This window comes from Eleutherodactylus coqui, chromosome 11 (assembly GCF_035609145.1).
Source record: "Eleutherodactylus coqui strain aEleCoq1 chromosome 11, aEleCoq1.hap1, whole genome shotgun sequence".
Classification (NCBI taxonomy): Eukaryota; Metazoa; Chordata; class Amphibia; order Anura; family Eleutherodactylidae; genus Eleutherodactylus; species Eleutherodactylus coqui.
In genome coordinates this window covers 21,776,707-21,797,362 of record NC_089847.1, presented here as the reverse complement: position 1 = coordinate 21,797,362, position 20,656 = coordinate 21,776,707, and the positions used below count along the sequence as shown (strand labels likewise).

The window sequence follows — 20,656 nt, the reverse complement described above, 5'->3', positions numbered from 1 at the left end:
GGGGGGGGTATATATTATATTCTCATCTGTTCCCCAGTTCCCACAGCGCCCCCTGTGAAGTCAGCGCACAGTCTGAAAATGTGACTCTTTTTAGACCGCTGTTTGCACTTTCATAGACTTCTAGAAGAGAGTGTGCGCACAGCGGATGGAAGAGAGTCAGATTTTCAGACCACATATGATCTCCACCAGGGGGCACCGCTCCCTGTCAGCCCACGAACTGCACCAGGACTTAGTTTATGGCGCTGTATGGAGGCGACAGCGTCCATTTAACATTGTGGCGTCTGCGTGTAATATCCCCCTTAACGTGCCCAGAACACGCCGCCATATTACTGACATGCACAACACACATGTCTGAAGTTGGGGTCATTCCGACCTCGCTCACACCGCTGCTCCGGCTTTCCTTCTCTCTTCCATTTTTGCAGCAAAGTCAGTATTGAGGTTATGTTCGTGTCTGCGTTCGGAGCCGCCGTCGCAGATTCAGCACGAAATGTAGGACTTTTCTGTCCAGTAAAATGGCAGACAGCTGAAAAGACCCCATTATAGTCAAAGGGGACCATTCAGCCTGGAGACCCCCCTTTACTGTCCCCATAAATGAGTAGGAGAGCGGAATCCCCTAAGGTCGCTTTCACACGAACGAGAAAACCACGCAAGATTTGTGCGTTGCGAGATGTAGAAATCCCCCACGCATGTGGACCCCATTCTTTTGAATAGGGGCATACACATGAACGATGTTTTCCCTGCATCACAGTGTGAGAAAATATAGCGGCGTGTCCTATCTTTGGGCGTTTCCTTGGAATGCCCCCCAATTGTTTTCAATGGGGCCGGGAAAAACATCTCAAGGTGCGTGAGGCGAACGCGATGCGGTGCGAAGTTTCCTATCGAAAATAATGCAAACTACTTGCCGAGGATCGCTACTTCCTACAAAAAATCTTGCTTCCAGGAAAAATAAAATCCTGGAGCACACATGAGAGATGTATGAGTTTCCGTTTTTAAAACACTCATTAAAATCGTTGGGGGGCGGAGCCGTTCATTTCCGTTCTAGTGAGCATTCACAAATCGGTCAAAAAGGGATGCTACATACAGAGACGCTACATATAAGGAGGATAGTTAAACGGACACTGCATACATGGACAGTACATACACAGACACCGCATACACGGATGCCAGTTACATGGAGGCTATATAAATGTCCACTACATACACGGACGCTACATAGATGGATGCCAGTTACATAGAGCTACATACACATCCATTACATACACGGATGCCGCATACACGTCCACTACACACATGGACGCTACATAGATGGATGCCAGTTACATGGACGCTACATACACAAACACCACATACATAGACGCTAGTTACATAGACACTATATAAATGTCCACTACATACACGGACGCTACATAGATGGGCACCAGTTACATGGATACTACATACACATCCACTACATACAAGCACGCCAGTTACATCGACGCTACATACATGTCCACTACATATGCAAACACTGCATGCACGGACGCCAGTTACATGGACGCTACATACACGTCCACTACATACACGGACGCCAGTTACATGGACGCTACATACACGTCCACTACATACACGGATGCTGCATACACGAATGCTACATACACAGACATTGCCTGCACATCCAATATGTACACAGAGATTACATATAAAGACGCCAGTTACACGGACGCCGCATACACGGACACCAGTCACATGGACATTACATACATGTCCACTACATACACAAATGCTACATACATGGACGCCAGTTACATAAACAGTACATACTCGAATACCAAATACGCGAACGCTACATACACGTCAACTACATACACAAACACCACATACACGGACGCTGCATACACGGATGCTGCATATACGGACGCTATACAGATGGGCAAAAGTTACATGGACACTACATACACGTTCACTACATATACAGACGCCAGTTACATGCACGGTACATACACATTAACTACATACATGGATGCTACATACACATCCACTAAATACACGGACGCCAGTTACATGGACGCTATATAAACGTCCACTACATACATGGACGCTACATAGATGGGCGCCAGTTACATGGACACTACATTCACATCTACTACATACAAAGACACCAATTACATCGACGCTACATACATGTCCACTACATACACAAACACTGCATACACGAACGCCAGTTACATAGATGCTACATACACGGGTGCCACATACACGAACGCTACATACACAGACATTGCCTGCACATCCAATATGTACACAGAGATTACATATAAAGACGCCAGTCACACGGACATCGCATACACGGACACCAGTCACATGGACACTACATACATGTCCACTACATACACAGACGCTACATACACGGGCGCCAGTTACATGGACACTACATACACATCTATTACATACAAAGACGCCAATTACATCGACGCTACATACATGTCCACCACACACAAACACTGCATACACGGCTTGCTTTTTGCGGAACAAACTGTAGTTTTCTATTGGCACTATATGTTAAGGGCCTTGTGTGGCACAGAGTGTTAAGCTCTCACTCACGACCTGAAGGTTGTGAGCTTAATCCCCACACAGTTCAGGTAGCCGGCTCAAGGTTGACTCAGCCTTCCATCCTTCCAAGGTCAGTAAAATGAGTACCCAGCTTGTTGGGGGGTAATAAATTAATTACCTGGCGCTATACAAATAAATAACAAGATCTCTCTCACCTTTCCATTGCTCGTGGTCATGGCCACGTGTGTATGTTAGTACTGCTGTCAGAGCCTACACCTCAGCCACCGAGGCTTTTGTCTATCAGCTAACACAGGGGGTCGTGTCCAGTTACCCCGCCTGGCCCAGTTCATGCATGAACATGCCTTCTAATCCCCGTTGGGCTCTGTTCAATCTGCTATTCCCCATATATATACTGTAATAGTAATAATATGATATTTTCCTACCTGCTCCCCAATGATATGTATGTTATTAAAAAAAGTCACTATTTACATGTGAAATAATGAGAACACAATGGGAGCATGGCATACGTATAGGGGGTGCAGAGGGTGCGGTCGCAGCTGGGCCCAGGAGCCCTAGGGGGCCCATAAAGCCTCTCTTCCCCATATTGCAAACCAATACTATCAATGAAGCTTTATAGTTGGGGGCCCAGTTCCAGATTTTGCACTTGGGCCCCGCAGCTTCAAGTTAGGCTTCTGAGTGGGAGGGTTCTCTTTACCCCGGTAACCTCCATGATCTCCCAACTGTATCACAGTGACACCTCCTCCGGCAGGCCTAGTAAGTTGGCTTACTGTATAAATACACAGAGTTCTCCATCAGATATGCAGATCCAGTGTGAAGGTTAATAAGGCAACTTCAACCGTGCAAAGGTGAATCCTTCTACATTGATTTAGAAGACGACAGGGAAGGACGTTATGTCAGGTGAGTCTTTAGCATGTCTTCCAGCAGTGTGAATCTACTTTGTTTTGCACATTTTTATGATATGTAGTAGATTTTTAACATTTATACATACAATAGTAGGGCTTTTCTATGCAACTCATACAGTCACAATGTTAGTATAAACTTTGCCAAAGTTTTCTAAAGGTTGGCTGATTGCCCAGTGCACGGCTCGTTTATGGGCGCTGACTGACCTTGGAACCTGAGGCCGCCGAATAGGTTCCTCTACTCTAGATGAGGAGACTAGTACTGTAAATTATGCATGGTACGTTTCTGCATTTGGGGCCCAGGAGTTTTATTTTGCACCTCTGCTTGTATTTGCACACAACAGCCAATCTAAACAGGGAGAGCTGAAGTGTAAAGCATGGAGAAGTGGCAGAGCAGCAGCCTGGCCTGGGCTTAAGATACGGCTGGTGACACACTGCCGTATTTTGGCCTCTGCTTTGTATCCGTAATAAGGAATCCTGGACTGACTGTGGGTCTTCTGATGCATACCTGTAATGCTCAGAGTTTGAGTTAGGAGACCAGCGGTCAGGCCGGAACGCACTTTCGTATTATAAAAACGGAGGCCAAAACGCAGCAGTATGTTAGCGGCCAAAGGCTGGAGTTTTCCATTAAGGGTCCCCATACACATTAGATAGGGTGATCAGATTTTTCCAGGGTCAAAGCAGGACAGAGGGGTGTGGTCAGGGGGCGGGGCTTATCATGACGTATGATTTTACCTCCATCGTTATAATATGTACAAGGCCATTTAAAAAAAACTGAACAAATTCTGCAGCATTTCTGCATCCATAAAACAGTCAAATTCTGTACCACTGGTGCGGATTTTGACTGCAAATCAGTCGCATATCTGCAGCTGATTTTGTACTATGCAACACTACCCTCACCTGCTCTGGAAGCTTTCCACAGTCAGCGCTCCCCGGCTTCTAGTTCACAGTGGCCTCAGCTGATGAGGCCGCTGGGGACCGGAAGCCAAGGAGCACCAACAGCGGGAAGCCTTCGAAGCAGGTGAGGAGGAGCACCGTTTAGTATGAAATTAGCTGCAGGTGACCCCCCACAGTAGCCTCTGTAGTAATAGTGACTCCCATAGCGGCCCCAGTAGTAATAGTGTCCCCCACAATTGTCTCTGAGGTAATAGTGACTCCCACAGCAACCCCAGTAGTAATAGTGACCCCTACAGTGGCCCCAGTGGTAATAGTGACCCCCACAGTGGCAACAGTATTAATAGTGACCCTCACAGTGGCCCCAGTAGTAATAGTGAACCGCACAGTGGCCCCAGCAATAATAGTGACCCCCACAGTAGCCCCAGTAGTAATAGTGACCCCCACTGTAGCCCCAGTAGTAACAGAGAACCCACAGTGGCCTCAGTAGTAATAGTGACCCCACAGCAGTCCTATAAGTAAAAGTGTCCCCACAGTTGTCTCAGTAGTAATAGTGACCCCACGCCTCAGTAGTAATAGTGACCCCCACAATTGCCTCAGTAGTAATAGTGACCCCCACAGTTACCTCAGTAGTAATAGTGACCCCCACAGTTACCTCAGTAGTAATAGTGACCCCACGCCTCAGTAGTAATAGTGACCCCCACAGCGGACCCAGTAGTAATAGTGACCCCCACAGTTGCCTCAGTAGTAATATTGACCCTCACAGTGACCCTAGTAGTAATAGTGACCCCCACAGGTGCTTTGGTAGTAATAGTAGCCTCAGTGGTAATTCTATTACTACTGGGGAGTATATAGGGGACACTATTACTAACAGTGTCCCCTATATCGGCCCTAGCAGTAAGAGTGACCCCCACAGTAGCTCCAGTAGTAATAGAACGCCTTCTGGAAACCCATATACTTACCCTACTTACCCTCCGCTGATCTGCTCACTTAAACGAGCCAATCAGCTACCAAATTAGTGTTTGCTCGCTTGTTGGCTGATCATTGGTCCCTTTACACAGTCTGATTGTTGGGTGAATAAGCATTCGGACTGATAAATGCCCCAAGTAGAAGGACCATTAAATTAGCTAATTGGGTAATACGACTTGTAGCAGCATGTTAGGGAATTGTTAGCTAAGCCATTCCATAGTGCAGTTTATCCTGAAAAGAGGCTCCAAAGCGGATGCTTTAAATCCCTGATGTATGACTGCTCTGTTCCCTATAGTTGGCTGGATGTGTGATCGGGTGGGTGCTGATATTGTGGGGCGAGGGGTTAAACAAGGGCTTGAAATCCCATTTGTAAATAATGACTTATTGTGAGTTATGATAATTATAGGCAGAACGGCGCTGATTGTATTCGCTCACCAAGAGCGGACATCGTTCAACTTCGCCATGAAGGAAGCGGCTCAGGCAGCTTTAGAGAAGAAGGGCTGGACGGTTCTTGTGTCTGATCTGTATGAGATGAAGTTTAATGCTGTCATGTCACGTGATGATATCAGGGGTAAGAATAATAAGCAGCGTTTAAAGAAATTGTCCAAGGTAAGAAAGAAGGATCTACGTTTTTTTTCTAGACCTCAGCGCTCAAACGCATGGGAAACACGGATTTAGAACAAAATACATTTTTTGGGCAATTTTTGGGATATAGGTGCCTAAAAAGTCCAATGATGCTTTAATGCAGGTGAACCCAAGGAGCCAAGTGATTTCAAATATGTCGCAGAGACTCTGGTAGCGTGGAAGGAGGGACGGCTTGCCAAGGATATTGAAGAAGAGCATAAGAAGGTGGCAAAGGCTGACCTTGTGATCTTTCAGGTAAGAGTAATAATGTGGTCCGTACGTGTGGTTGTGCCTGGTGGTATAGTTCTGTAACCTTCAAATGTCCCCTTAGATCTGTGGATTGCTTTAGTCTTACGACTTGGATCCCACCATTCTTTAGGGCCCATTCACACAGGTGTATTTTCTGTCCATATTTTTTATTGGCTGATATGGATGGCACATGGACCCGTTACAGTAGATTGGTGTATTCACATGTACGTTTTTTTTATGGGAACTGATGTTACGCGTAAAAAAATTGCAGTATGTCCCGGTTTGGTCTGTATTCGTGGACTAAAATCGCCTATAAAAGTCTATGGGAGTGTAAAAAAAATGTAGCGAACACGGATGTTACATGTATGTGTGCTGTGTGTTTTTTTACACGTTGTCAGGAGACAATGAAAACAAAAAAATTAAATCAGTTGGCCAAATTTTTTCCGTGCGTGCATGAAAAACGGATGACACACAGACGTAAAAAAGTACTTTTTGCAGGAGAGAACGTTTTTGCATGTGAAGCCGAGCGAGCATTGTCCTTAGCGAGTATCTCCCCGCTCGGAAGAAAAGGTTCGGCTGCCGGCACGGGTGACAGGTGAGTTGCGTCCATGAGCAGTGGGGAGCGGGAGGGAGAGAGAGATCTCCCCTCCGATCCTCCCCGCTCTCCCCCGCCGCCGGCAGCCGAATCTTTGCTCCCGAGCGGGCAGGTACTCGCTAAGGGCAATGCTCGGTCGAGTAATTGCCCTTAGCGAGTATGCTCGCTCATCTCTAGAAGTCGCACTTAGAGTATTTAAAGGGGTTATGCCAAGTGCGGCGGGCTACGAGCAGGCCCACGGTCAAGAAGATGGCAGGGATTAAGATGTCACTCGTCACGGTGCTCTACAATCTCCTCCCCTGTAAGGGTAGAACGTGACCTGTCCAGGCCACCGCTAGGGGAGCTGTCAAGGGTAAAACAATTCAAGCGGTGTTGAAGAACTTAAAGTTCAATGTCACGTGACGCCAACGCTCCTTCCTCTGCGGTGATACTGGATAATAAAACGAGAGTCCACACACATAAAGTATAGATGAAAACAAAGCCAGGAACAGTTGGCAATGTTACTTTACTGAAATACGCCAACTTCAAACAGTCCAGCAATAATTAGGCCAAAGCTTAGCATGGGTGCAGGCAGCGGGAATGATGAGACAGGGAGGCAAAACACAGGATAGCTATCGGGCCCACAGTCCAAGTTATCTGTGCAACTCTGCTCAAATGAACTCTTTTCTTCTCCAAACTCTCATCCTGTCAACACTCTCTCTTTTACACGCACCGCAGCTCTGCGTGGCGATTTCTTCTCCTTAGTTTAGTGGGAATGACTCCTGGGAGTAGTAGTCCCAGGGCAACTCACGGAATATCGCTCGGCCTCTTCTATTCTCCAACTCCTCTCTCAGCCTACTCGCTGACTGATTGGTTACTCCTACTGACTGGTTAACTTGCAAACACCTATATGAAGCATGATCACATGACTTCCAAACTCACAACGTAAAACGATACATTTCCAGGCAGACCTACCAGTTAACCCTTACAGTGCTGCAGCTATGCAATACACATCAATCATGCAACACAGGGGATACTGACAATACAATTAGACAAATGTAGGCACACTTTTATGGAAGGGCCCCATTGCTCCAGGCCACTACACAAGTTCTAAAGTTATCCTCTATCTACAGAATTGGGAATAACTTTATGATCAGTGGGAGTCCAACTGCTGGAGATTTCCGAGTAATGGCGCTCTGCAATCTCTGGCACTCCCCTTGAAATGAATGGAGCAGGGTGCACATGCACAGCGTTGCTTCATTCATTCGTGCACCTTTTGGGACTCCTCCAGATTGGTGAGGGTCCCTGCCGTCAGTGTAGGACACTTTTATGTGGAAGTTGGAACATGTGCAGGACTCTTGCATAAGATAGGTTTTTATGGTTACATTTATGAAAGTGAATGTGAGACGACTTTGCTTTACATTTGAAGTGACATTTATTATATGTTCCAGTTTCCATTGCAATGGTTCGGGCTGCCCGCCATAATGAAAGGATGGGTGGAGCGAGTCTTCTCTGCAGGGTTTGCGCATGGCCTTCAAACAAAGTATTCTGAAGGACCATTCAAGGTAAACCGCAGTCATTGACTCTTAGGGTTTAGCCGTCATACATGAGAGTGTCAAGTATGAATTCACATGCAATCCGAGACATCAGTGCCTTACCCTGAATGAATAGAGTGTGAATTCACATGCAAACCGAGACATCAGTGCCCTACCCTGAATGAGTACCATAGGCCACTGCTGTATATAATGAAAGCACCTTATTGCAAAATAAATAGGAGTATATAGACGACCGATTAGTAATTATTCTAAACTGCACTGCTCCGTCTGCTGCATAATCCCACATTATGTTGGTTGCTGGTTGATTATCAGATTCCAATCTGGAGGATTTTTCATTATTTAATCTCATTCCAACTGCTGTGATATCAGATTTTTTTGGGTAAATCTTTATGAATTTGTGATTTTATTTTTTAACAGCATAAGAAAGCCCTGCTGTCCTTCACTACTGGCGGCCGCAAGCCAATGCTATCACCCAGAGGGATCAGTGGAGACATCAATGTTATTCTCTGGCCTATGCAGGTAATTCATCAATGGCGTTGGTGCCACAAGGCTGGCGCAATCTATGCTTGGCATCTGAGGGGGTGGAGGATGGTTAGCAGCTTGATCTGTCCAGGTCAGTAATGGCCTCCCAAGGAATCCAATAGAAAAATTGGAGTATGACCGGTCTCCTGAGATGCTGGTAATCTGCTGGTATGAAGAGCTGGAGCGTTCAATGATCTCTGGTTCAGTATTTTCCATATTTGCAGCTTATCAGCAGTATTTCCCAGGCTATGAGTATACCTATATAGGTGGTTAGACAGCATCGGGAGTCACATGCTGCTGTTTGCCAACATTTCCCAGGCCCCTTGGTGTGAATGTAAAAAGTGGTAAAATCCAAATCATACTGTTTAAAAAACTTTATTTTTTGTGTCAACCTATTATGCATCCCTAAACAATAGTGGGGGCTGCAAATACAAGATCAATAAAAATACATGGTGTGATAGTAGAAGGAAGCCAAAGAGCCGGAGGAGGGAGTACTAGATACAAACAAAACATGTTGTGCAACCCAATGATCCCCACCCGAAAGTGCATCTCAGGTTGCCTTCCAATAGGTGGCGCTGCAGAGGTATTGTTCCATCTCCCTTATTTGCATATTACCCATATTACATTGGGGGGTAATAGGCTGAACTAGATGGATATGTCTTCTTTTCGGCCTAACATACTATGTCACATATAGTTGTCCTGTAGACAACATTGCTGCTTCTGGTGCTGCTATAGAAAAACTCCTCCATTCAGCCATAGATTTAAAGAGGTTTTTTGAGTTACAGTAAACTTGTACAGAGGGCAAGGGATGTGAAAAAGTAAAAAAAAACCTTAGCCACACTCACCACTGCAATCCCCCACCAGTTCAGAGCCCCTGCTCCCTTCCTTTCCACTAGTCTTTGGTTACTTTGGCTGCAGTGTTGATGTTCCGTATACACATGTGACTGCTGGGGCCAATCGCCAGTGTTGTATGACTCGAGACCGCTTAGGCTAGTCACTGCAGTGGCCAAAGTAACCAAAGACTGGTGCCGAGGACAGGAGTGGTGGTGCTGGACTGGTGCGGGATGGCAGTGCTGAGTATGCCTTAGTTTTTTTTACTTTGTCACATACTGGTAGTAACACAAGCGCCACCAATATGACCAACAGCTATGAAATATTAAATAGGTAAAAAGAGACTTCATTTGTGGAAATACAGTACAGCGGTATTTATTAAAGAGGTTGGGCCAAATTGTAAAGTTATCCTCTACCCACAGGATAAGGGATAACTTTAAAATCAGTGGGGGTCAAACCACTGGGACCCCCAATGATCCTGATAACGGGAATCCCGAAGGTCACCGCAAAGGTCACACAAGCATGCAGCTTCTCTATTAATTTAAATGGGAGCCCCATGAATTCTGGAATATGAGCGCTCAGCAATCTCGGACACGGTAATTGAAAGTAATGCCCATATGCAGCCGCTGCTTCATACATGTGTGGAACTTTTGGGCCCCCGTTATCAACATCATGGGGGGTCCCAGCAGTCGTACCCCACCAATCATTACTTGGCAGAACTGCTTTAAGGGATTACATAGCAACATATTAATAAATATGAGTTTCCAATAAATACAGACTGCTATGAGATGAGATGCCCTCGTCCACCCATAACATAGGCAACTAAAACCCTATGAATAATTACCATGACAATGAATACGGGAGGGAGGGGAGAGGATGGGAATGCTCCCCTTGATCAGGGTGGTCCGTAGCCCACCAAAAATGCATAAACAATTAACCAAAATACTATAAATTAATAAATTAATGAACTGGCGTTATCCCTCCTGCCAATAGCGTGTGTCTCTACTAGGCAAAATCTAATTCTTCTTGCGTTTCCAGAATGGCATGTTGAATTGCTGTGGATTCAAAGTCCTGGCGCCTCAGATCTCATATGGCGTGATGCATGTAACTCAGGAAGCTCGTGTCGAGATGCTTAAGAACTGGGAGAAGCGACTGGAGACAATCTGGGATGAGAAGCCCATCAGATTCCTTCCCAATCAGGACTTTGAGAATACGACTGGTGGACTTGTGCTGAAGACGGAAGTGGAGGAGGCCAATTCTGCTGATAAGTATGGCCCAACGGTTGGGCAAAACCTGGGCAAACCTCTGCCACCTGACAGCCAGCTGAAGTCTCAAGGCAGTGGGTTATGACAGTCTAGAAGGTACCAGGTGGCAGATGTTCCTTTTGCTCAAAATGTTCAAATATTTGATACGTAATTTTAATAGTCTGTGAAGTGTTTTACTACTATATGACATTTAAATGTGTATTGGTCCTATTGTGCATCTGATCATTGCCTCTATATTATCAGCTATACGGGTTACATAGCTCTAAGCTAAATTCTCATACAGCCAAGAGCTATCTTCACTATAAGCATGCAGGCAGGACGAGGAGGATTACCATCTCCAGATAGTGCCGCTTATCTTACCTACTTCAGTAACACGCAGGCTCCAATCAGCTAGTTGGGCATGCTTATTTATAAATCCCCCTTCCAATGGTATCTCTATACTGCTATGGCACCGCCTGTCGCTCATGTTCGTTACCAGGCAGGCTCAGATCAGCTGGGTTTCCATGTTTTTTGCAAGTCCTCCTCTTCCTATAACATTTCCAAACAACTCTGACACCATTTATCTCTCCGGGGATTGAAGGACTGGATGTATGGAAATCTAGTTATTATAGTGCAGTTACCACAAATTGCTTAGCCCCCAACTGCAGTAATCCACCTTTTTTTTTGTCTACTCTATCTCGCCCTATACTGCCATGAAGACTTCTTTCAGCCACAACCTGGCTCTACACATACTAGCCCTCCTACCATTACCCCTAGTGCCCCTCTCAATAACCCCCAAAAGTACTAGTGCCCCCTCCATGGCCCTACAAAGTAATAAAACCTCCAATCTGCCCCTGAAAGTCATAGTACCCACTTTATGCTCCTCACAGTTACGGTTATGTTTCTGTGCCCCTCTACAGTGTGTGCTCTGTACTCCTTTGAACTATACAATATTTGTGCCACAGAATATTACAGTGTTGCCTTGGTGGCCCTCAAGTTATAGTTCCCTCTTTTGCCCCTCAAAAATGCAGTGCCCCCTCTCAGAATTATAGTGCAGCTTCCTACCTCCTGAAGGTCTGGCCAGAACTCTTAATTCGATGGACAGGCAATAAAACCAGATGATGTGTCCCCTCAGCAAGGATTGGGTCGATGCATACGAATGATGGTCAAAGCCAGAGATCCATGGTCCTAGGAATATAACAATCAGCAAGTGTATTATTAATACAGTGTCAATAAGGAATGAACCCCGTGTGGCACAGAGTGTTAAGGAGCAGAAGCTCTCACTCATGACCTGAAGGCTGCGGGTTCAATCCCCCGCATGGTTCAGGTAGCCTGGTCAAGGTCAACTCAGCCTTCCATCCTTTCGAGGTTGGTAAAATGAGGACCCAGCTTGGTGGGGGAAAGCAATGTCAAAACAGTCTGCCAAGAAGACGTCACCCTAGGAGTCAGTTATGACTCGGTGCTAGCACCAGGGGACTTTGCCTTACCAATAAGGAAGAAATGGATTCTTTCTTGCATTTCTCTAGTATTTTACAAATAAGGTTATGTTCATATTTAGTTATTGACTGTCAGAGGTATCTATGTTGTTACGAAAGTTACAGGGCACAACCCTACTTTTTTAGATATACTATTACGTGAACGTGCCCTCTAATTCTTGTTCAGCTCTCCTATCTGCTGTTCCCTATGTATATAATAGTAATATATATTTTCCCACATGCTCCCCAATGATATGTATGTTACAGAACAAAAATGCTATTTATATGTGAAGTAATGGAGAATCTGCCTGGGGTCTATGAATCTTGAGCTGGGGTCTATTCCATTAAGGAATGAGAGGGTAGGGTTTCTTTCCTCCAGGTAAATGCTAGGATTTCTCGCTTACCTGTGTCATGGTGACGGCCCCTCTGGTAGGGCTGGTTAACCAACTCTATAAGTACAAAGATTTCTCCTTCAAATGTGCATTTCTAGTGTGGAAGTTGATAAGACGACTTCACCTGAGCCAACGTGAATCCTTCTGTGATAGAAGCCAACAGGTGACATTATGTCAGGTGAGTCTTTAGTGTGGCTTGTCTTTAGACTTCTCTTTACTTTGCTCCTTGTTGTTTTAGTCTTTAGGGTGCATTCACACGAACGTATATCGGCTCGGTTTTCACGCCGAGCCGATATACGTTGTCCTCGTGTGCAGGGGGGGGGAGGATGGAAGAGCCAGGAACTGAGGCTCCCGCCCCCTCTCTGCCTCCTCTCCGCCCCTCTGCACTATTTGCAATGAGAGGAGGCGGGATGGGGGTGGGGCTAAAAGGGCAGTAATTGCCTCTCCCCATTGCAAATAGTGCAGAGGGGCGTAGAGGAGGCAGAGAGGGGGCGGGAGCCTCAGTTCCTGGCTCTTCCATCCTCCCCCCCCCCCCCTGCACACGAGGACAACGTATATCGGCTCGGCGTGAAACCCGAGCCGATATACGTTCGTGTGAATGCACCCTTAGGGTGCGGGCAGACGAGCGCATAAACGGCGCGTTTTTGCGACCAAACGTATATACGTGACCATCTGAGGCAATGGTTTCGAATGTATTCATTCACATGGGCGATTTTACGGCGCGTAAAAACGGCAATTCGAAAAAAACGGAACATATGCGACCGAAATACGCGCCAACGCATATTCGATCGCCGAAAAGACCGTTTGCAAAGTAGGAACAAACGAAAATACGCTTTCTAGCTCTGGTCGTGATCGGTGAAAAACGATCGCTTGGGCGATTATACGTTGCGCTCGAGCGAACGTAAATACGCCTACGCTCGTCTGCCCGCACCCTTAATGTTACTTTTCACTTTAGGACCAATTTACAGGATATTAGAGAATTGCTTGAATAGCAACTTTCTAATATAACGTTACTATGTGGTCTAAAGACGTAAAGTGACTGATCCGTAGGGTAGAAGGTTGCTAAAATGAGCAATTTGGGTAATTGCAACATATTAGGGAATAGTTAACTACATCTGGGTGGGGTTAAAACTTAAGGTGCCTTAAAACGAAACTTAAGGTGCCTTTCAAAAGAACGAACGTGAAGGATAATCGTTGACTCTAAATGCGATCCAACAACGAATGAGAATTGCTTCTCTTCGTCCTTCGGTTTCTGCAGGACTAAAAGTCATCGTTGGCTCGTTCACCTGCCATTCAGTTTAAACATTTCTCGCTTATTGTTTCACATAGGAATGTGAACACTAAATGGGAAGTGACCGATTCTCGTTGAACAGGTCAATGATGAATCTGCCTCTCTAAACGGGCTGCATGAGCGCGACGGAGGTGGTGATGATGTCACCAGCGCGTTCACTCGTGGAAGCGATTATATGTAACTAATGACTTATTGTATGTTTTATTATTGATAGGCAAAACAGCGCTGATTGCATTCGCTCACCAAGAGCGGACATCGTTTAACTACGCCATGAAGGAAGCGGCTCAGGCAGCTTTAGAGAAGAAGGACTGGACAGTTCTCGTGTCCGATCTGTATGAGATGAAGTTTAATGCTGTCCTGTCACGTGATGATATCACGGGTAAGAATAATAAGTAGCACTGAAAGGGGTATTCCCATCTCAGCAAGTTATCGCCTATCCACTTGAGAGGAGATAACTTGCTGATTGGTTGGGGTCTGACTCCTGGGACCCCCATCAATCCTGAGATTTCAGGCCCAATGTGTCCTGAATTTTTAACAGCTGTGATGACGCGTGCGTATCTCCACTCCATTTACTTCATTGGGATTTCTAGAGACGGCCGAGCACTTGCATGCATGGCCACTGCTATCAAAACATTAGGATGCACCAGGGGTGAAATCTTGAGATCAGTGGGGGGTCCCAGCAGTTGGATCCCACTGATCAGAAAGTTATCCCCTATCTTATGGATAGAGGATGACTTGCTGAGATCGGACAACCCCTCTAAAGCGTTGTCCAAGATCAGTAAAAGAAACCCTCCACTCTTATAATGTACATAGTCGGGGTCCCCCAGGTTGGTGACTACTGAGTACTGATAAAGACCGTCCATTTTGTAGCACTTATTGGCATATAGACCTAACAATTCCAATGCTGCTTTAATGCAGGTGAACCCAAGGAGCCAAATCATTTCAAATATGGCGCTGAGACTCTGCTAGCGTGGAAGGAAGGTCATCTCGCCAAGGACATTGAGGAAGAGCAGAAGAAAGTGGAGAAAGCTGACCTTGTTATCTTTCAGGTCAGTGACCTGCACTCACTTTATCATCCTGGCAATGCTTTGAAAAATGGCGTCCAAAAACTGCTTAAAGTGGCATATGTTTTAGAAAAAACATTGCAATATTTTTGTGGTATTTTTCCAAGTGTTGCTTTGAATTTAAAGAGACAATTAATATTTTTTCCAGTTCCCCTTGCACTGGTTTGGGTTCCCCACCATAATGAAAGGATGGTTGGAACGAGTCTTCTCTTCAGGGTTTGCATATGGCGCCAAATCAATGTTTTCCGAAGGACCATTTAAGGTAAACTGCCCTCATTGACCCAACTTGACTTTGAGCCGCCATACTGGACATGAGATGGTGTGAAGGGAATTGTGGAAAGACAGTTATAGCAATTAGTAATTTTCTAGCAATGGTCACCGCAGCTTGATGATACTAGTTTGGTGTTTGCATCTCCATCACTCGTCAGTAAATTCTTGTGTTTGTTCCAGGAGGAATGCTAGTCAGGAAATACTGGTATGGGGGGTTTACACAGCGAACTGATAATCATCTCACTCAAAACCAGTTCCTTTGTGTACACCTCAAAGATCCACATCACACTTGTTCCGATAGTTTGTTTCTGACACTGTCCACAATGTCCAACTCTAGTAAGGAGCCCAGGTTCGAGTTTGTGCTGCAATGTGTTTTGGTTCCTATAGTTATGTAATTTAGATGGTATTTGGGCGACCTCTATTTCTCTTTGGAGTGTTGTATGCGACTTCCTATTGGTCAGGTGGGAGATCCAGAGGACTTGAGATAATAGAGAGTTTCAAGCTGAAGAGCAATTCCAGTGGTACTGCGCCTTAAGGGGAACTACATTGCAGGGAGAGAGAGTTGCCAAAGGTGTGAGGAATTGGCTTGAGGAGCCAGGGAGGACATGTCCTGGAGAATCTTTTCCTGAGAGGGAAAGTGGTAAAAGAAAGGAGGCAACCGGTGTTTGAGAAGCTCAGCTCCATAATGAACCTACATCGTTGAGACTACAGCTATATAGACTGCTACAAAGGATTCACATTGTCTGGCCGCTCTGCAAATCAGGGCACCTCCAACAGACATACAAAGACGCGTCACCTACATTACAGTACCGAACACATTTGTGATATGTAAGTGAGGTAGGCCCTCAGGAAAAGGCTTGATGTGTACACATGAGTAGTGACTTAAATAATACAAGCCTGCCAGGTAAAATATGCAAGTTTGAGCCAACACCAGAAGACGATGGATTTATCCACCAGGTAAGAGAATAACAAAACCACAAGGGAGAGGGAGCGAGCATGAGGTAACCCCAAGTGACCCTAAATAGGTAGAAGTTCTTATTAATAGATCTTGTCAGCCCTATAACGAAGTGTAAAGTGCGAACTGACTGATGACATCACTGATTTACTCTGAATGAATAGGTTGCTGTTATATACAGTAATCCATGAGAACATATAGGTGATGGGTTACCAAATATTCTCAACTACACTGCTCAGTCTTCTGCTGCTCTGAAATTCATATAATGTTGATTGTTGGTTGATCATCAGATTCCAGATTGCAGGATTTTGCATTATGTAATCTCATTCTGATATCAGATTCCAGGAAATATCTTTATAAATTTGTGATATTCTTTTAACAGCATAAGAAAGTCTTGTTATCCTTCACTACTGGTGGTCTTGAGTCAATGACAACACCCAGAGGGATTACTGGAGACATCAATGTCATTCTTTGGCCTCTTCAGGTATGCTTTCTGTGGCGTTTCTGCCAATCAGGGCTAAAGATGCATTTACACACACAGATGATTGCTCAAAATTTGGCAGAAACTGACATTTTTGAGTGATCATTTTGCATAGGTACTAATGAGCTATTCAGTCCTTTAGTGCTTCATGTGCACGTATTTAGAGAACAGCAGGTGGTCTGTTCTCTAAAGGCCATTTTACACACAACGATTATCGCTCAAAAGCCATCTTTTCAGTGATCATCGTTGTGTGTAAATGTGCGCCCATCGTGCACTTACCGTGCAATTTTCGTCCATCGCTGACTTCAGGTCTGCATGAAATCCTCGTCCCTCAGGATGATATAATATGGACCACACGCTGAGTTCTCTGCGGGCAGCGCTGATAACAGCTGATAACATTCTTTAACAGCCATCCCGCTGGAAAACAATAGCGATTTATTTAGAGAACAGACCACCCGCTGTTCTCTAAATACGTGCACATGAAGCACTAAAGGACTGATTAGCCCATTAATACCTATGCAAAATGATCGCTAAAACTGTCAGTTTATGACGAATTTTGAGCGATCATCTGTGTGTGTAAATGCACCTTAAATACGTACATCAATATTGTTCTCCAGCGGGATAGCGGCTGTTAACAACTGTTATCAGTGCTGCCTGTGGGGAACTCAGCATGCAGTCCATCCTCTCTTATCGTCCTGAGGGATGAGGATTTAATGCGGACCTAAAGTCAGTGATGGACGAAAAGTGCACGGTAAGTGCATGACGGGCGCACATTTAGACACAACGATTATGGCTCAAAAGATGGCGAATTTTGAGCAATAATTATAAGCGTTGTGTGTAAAAGGGCTTTAAGGCTACAAGGCTGGCACAATCTATGCATGGCATCTGGGGAGGGGGGGGTGCAGGAGGATGGTTAGCAGCTTGATCTGTCCAGGTCAGTAATGGCCTCCCAAGGGATCTAGTACAAAAATTGGAGTATGACCCGTCTCCTGAGAGGCCGGTAATCTGCTGGTATCAAGAGCTGGAGCCTTCAATGATCTCTGGTTCAGTATTTTCCATATTTGCAGCTTATCAGCAAATTTGCCAAGCCCCTATGTTCATTGGCATGAATGTAATAGCTGGCACAATGCAAGTCATGCTGGTAAATATTCTTTATTTTATGTGTCAACCTATTACGCATCGCTAAACAATAGTGGGAGCTGCAAGATTCAATTAAAAATACATGGTGTGATAGTATATGTCACGTAGCAAGGCAAGGCGAGGGAGGATAGCCTTAGATTGTGGAGTGACGGGTACCCAACTTACCATGAGCCACAGCCACAACTCTACAGCAATCTGCCTGGCCCTGGGCTGTAAAATCAACCTGTCCTTCACTGGACAAGAGGAGAGAGGTGAAGGGACGATACCTATCGATCCCGTCTCTGTCCTCAATCAGGGTGCGGGCAGACGAGCGTAGGCGTATTTACGTTCGCACGAGCGCAACGTATAATCGCCCGAGCGATCGTTTTTCACCGATCACGACCAGAGCTAGAAAGCGTATTTTCGTTTGTTCCTACTTTGCAAACGGTCTTTTCAGCGATCGAATATGCGTTGGCGCGTATTTCGGTCGCATATGTTCCGTTTTTTTTCGAATTGCCGTTTTTACGCGCCGTAAAATCGCCCATGTGAACGAATACATTCGAAACCATTGCCTCAGATGGTCACGTATATACATTTGGTCGCAAAAACGCGCCGTTTATGCGCTCGTCTGCCCGCACACTCACTCTGTAGTAACAGCCTTTGCTGCAGTCCACTTCAATCTCATATATATATATATACTGGACAGAAAGTGGGACACTTTATTCATCTCCTTATATTACAGTATAGTTCAGCAGAAGGAAGCTAATGAGCTGGAGGAGGGATCGCTAGATACAATAGAAGCATGTTGTGCAAACCAATGATCCCACCCGAATGTACTTCTCAGGCCCAATTAATGTAACTCCATCACATGGTTAACATGTAGTTAGGAGAAATCTTCTATAGTTACCCCTCCATCTGCTTGAAGACGGCAGCTAGAAGGGTTTTGCCCCCGCTCTAAGCTGCCCATCTAATCCACTTGTTATATATATGGGCATAAAAAGTAGAGTGGGTTTGGTGCCCTTGAGTTTATATTGGCAGTCACACATTAAATTACATATATTTGGCTGCAGGTTGCACTGTACAGGGGGGATACTTTGGATACATCCATTGAGACCCCTGAATATATATCTTCTATAGGTGGTCTATATTAATATGCATATGTGGAGGGAATGTGAGCAAACATTTCTCTCCCCCTCAGATGCGTAACTTGGAGCTCCTGGGCCCCAATGCAAAATCTGTAACAGGACCCCCAACTATAATGCTTTATTTATAGTGCTGGGCTCCTTATATGGAGAAGAAAGACCTTATGGACCCCTAAGACTTCCAGGCCTGAAGCAACCACATCCTCTGCATCCCCTATAGTTACGCCCAGAGGCGTAACTTGAAGCTCCTGGGCCCCAATGCAAAACCTGGAACGGGGCCCCCAACTATAATGCTTTATTCATAGTACTGGGCTTCCTATATGGAGAAGAGAGGCCTTATGGGCCCCCCAAGGCTGCTGGGCCCGAATGCAACCACATCCTCTGCATCCCCTATAGTTACGCCCCTGCTTCCCCTATCTTCAGCAGGACACATTTTATGTCTATGGGCACTGTATATTTTTGGATCTGTAACCTGCAGGGTCAGGGGCAGAGGTACAGGGGTGCTGAAAGCCCATCTACCGGATTTTCTTCAATGTTTCCATATTGAGCCTATACCTGAAATGTCAGATATGGCAACAAAATAGCTTCTGGTGTTTCAGAAAAAGTCCTCCATGCGGCCATAGACTTAAATAGGATGTCTGTTTTAAATAAAAACATGTATTTTCTATAAAATTACAATATTGAAGCACTTTTTTTTAGAACTTTGCATTTAGCTATTCCTCTGTTGTTCTACTACGGGAACTATATTAATATTTTAAGAACTAGGTGTTCTTATTCCCCTTGACAACGTATATCCCCATGAAGCAAAATCCAATTCTTTTTGCATTTCCAGAATGGCATTTTACACTTCTGTGGATTCAATGTCCTGGCGCCTCAGATCGCCTACACGGTGGCACACGTAACTCAGGAAGTTCGTGTTGGGATACTGAAGAGCTGGGAGAAGCGACTGGAGACAATTTGGGAAGAAGAGCCCATCAGATTCCTTCCCATTCAGGACTTTGACACGTCTGGTGGATATGTTCTGAAGAAGGAAGTGGAGGAGGCCAGATCTGCTGATAAGTACGGCCCAACCGTGGGGCAACACCTGGGCAAACCTCTGCCACCTGACAGCCAGGTGAAGCCTGAAGGTAGTGGGTTATGATGGACTACAGGGTGCCAGATGTTCCCTCCGCTCAAACCGTCCCAATATTTGTTATGTTCATTTAATAGTCCGTAACGTGTTTTACTACTATGTGACATTAAAGTGTATCGCTGTAATTATGCATCTGATAATTGTCTCTATATCAGCAGCTATACACACTGGCGTAACTATAGAGGGTGCAGGGGATGCGGTTGCACCCGGGCCCAGGGGTCTTAGGGGGCCAATAAGGCCTCTCTTCTCCATATTGAGAGCCTAGTACTATGAATAAAGCATTATAGTTGGGGGCCCTGTTACAGGTTTTGCATTGGGGACCAGGAGCTTTAAGTTACGCCTCTGCGTTAAGGGGTTAAGAGAAGTTGGGGGGCCCCAAGATAAACTTATGCACCCGGGCCCATGAGTCTTTAGCTACATCCC

The 20,656-nt window shown here is 45.4% G+C and overlaps 2 protein-coding genes across 5 annotated transcripts; both read left to right on the top strand.

The window, feature by feature from the left end:
• Positions 1–2,624: 2,624 nt before the first annotated feature.
• On the top strand, positions 2,625–11,179 carry LOC136581646 (NAD(P)H dehydrogenase [quinone] 1-like). 2 transcript variants are annotated; one of them, XM_066582267.1, is made up of 6 exons: positions 2,625–3,447; positions 5,719–5,883; positions 6,061–6,191; positions 8,211–8,324; positions 8,733–8,834; positions 10,707–11,179. In XM_066582267.1, exons 1-6 carry the CDS (start codon positions 3,441–3,443, stop codon positions 11,016–11,018), a joined length of 831 nt encoding a protein of 276 aa, XP_066438364.1. In that variant the 5' UTR covers positions 2,625–3,440; the 3' UTR covers positions 11,019–11,179. The 2 variants fall into 2 exon arrangements, with proteins under 2 accessions (XP_066438364.1, XP_066438363.1); XM_066582266.1 differs by lacking the exon at positions 2,625–3,447 and having other exon boundaries at positions 5,706–5,883.
• Positions 11,180–12,722: 1,543 nt separating this feature from the next.
• LOC136581648 (NAD(P)H dehydrogenase [quinone] 1-like) lies at positions 12,723–20,358 on the top strand. 3 transcript variants are annotated; one of them, XM_066582268.1, is made up of 6 exons: positions 12,726–12,957; positions 14,285–14,449; positions 14,989–15,119; positions 15,283–15,396; positions 16,742–16,843; positions 19,934–20,358. In XM_066582268.1, the coding sequence occupies exons 1-6, from the start codon at positions 12,951–12,953 to the stop codon at positions 20,240–20,242; spliced, it is 828 nt and encodes a 275-aa protein (XP_066438365.1). In that variant the 5' UTR covers positions 12,726–12,950; the 3' UTR covers positions 20,243–20,358. The 3 variants fall into 3 exon arrangements, with proteins under 3 accessions (XP_066438367.1, XP_066438365.1, XP_066438366.1); XM_066582270.1 differs by lacking the exon at positions 14,285–14,449 and having other exon boundaries at positions 12,723–12,957; XM_066582269.1 differs by lacking the exon at positions 16,742–16,843.
• The last annotated feature ends 298 nt before the right edge of the window (positions 20,359–20,656 follow it).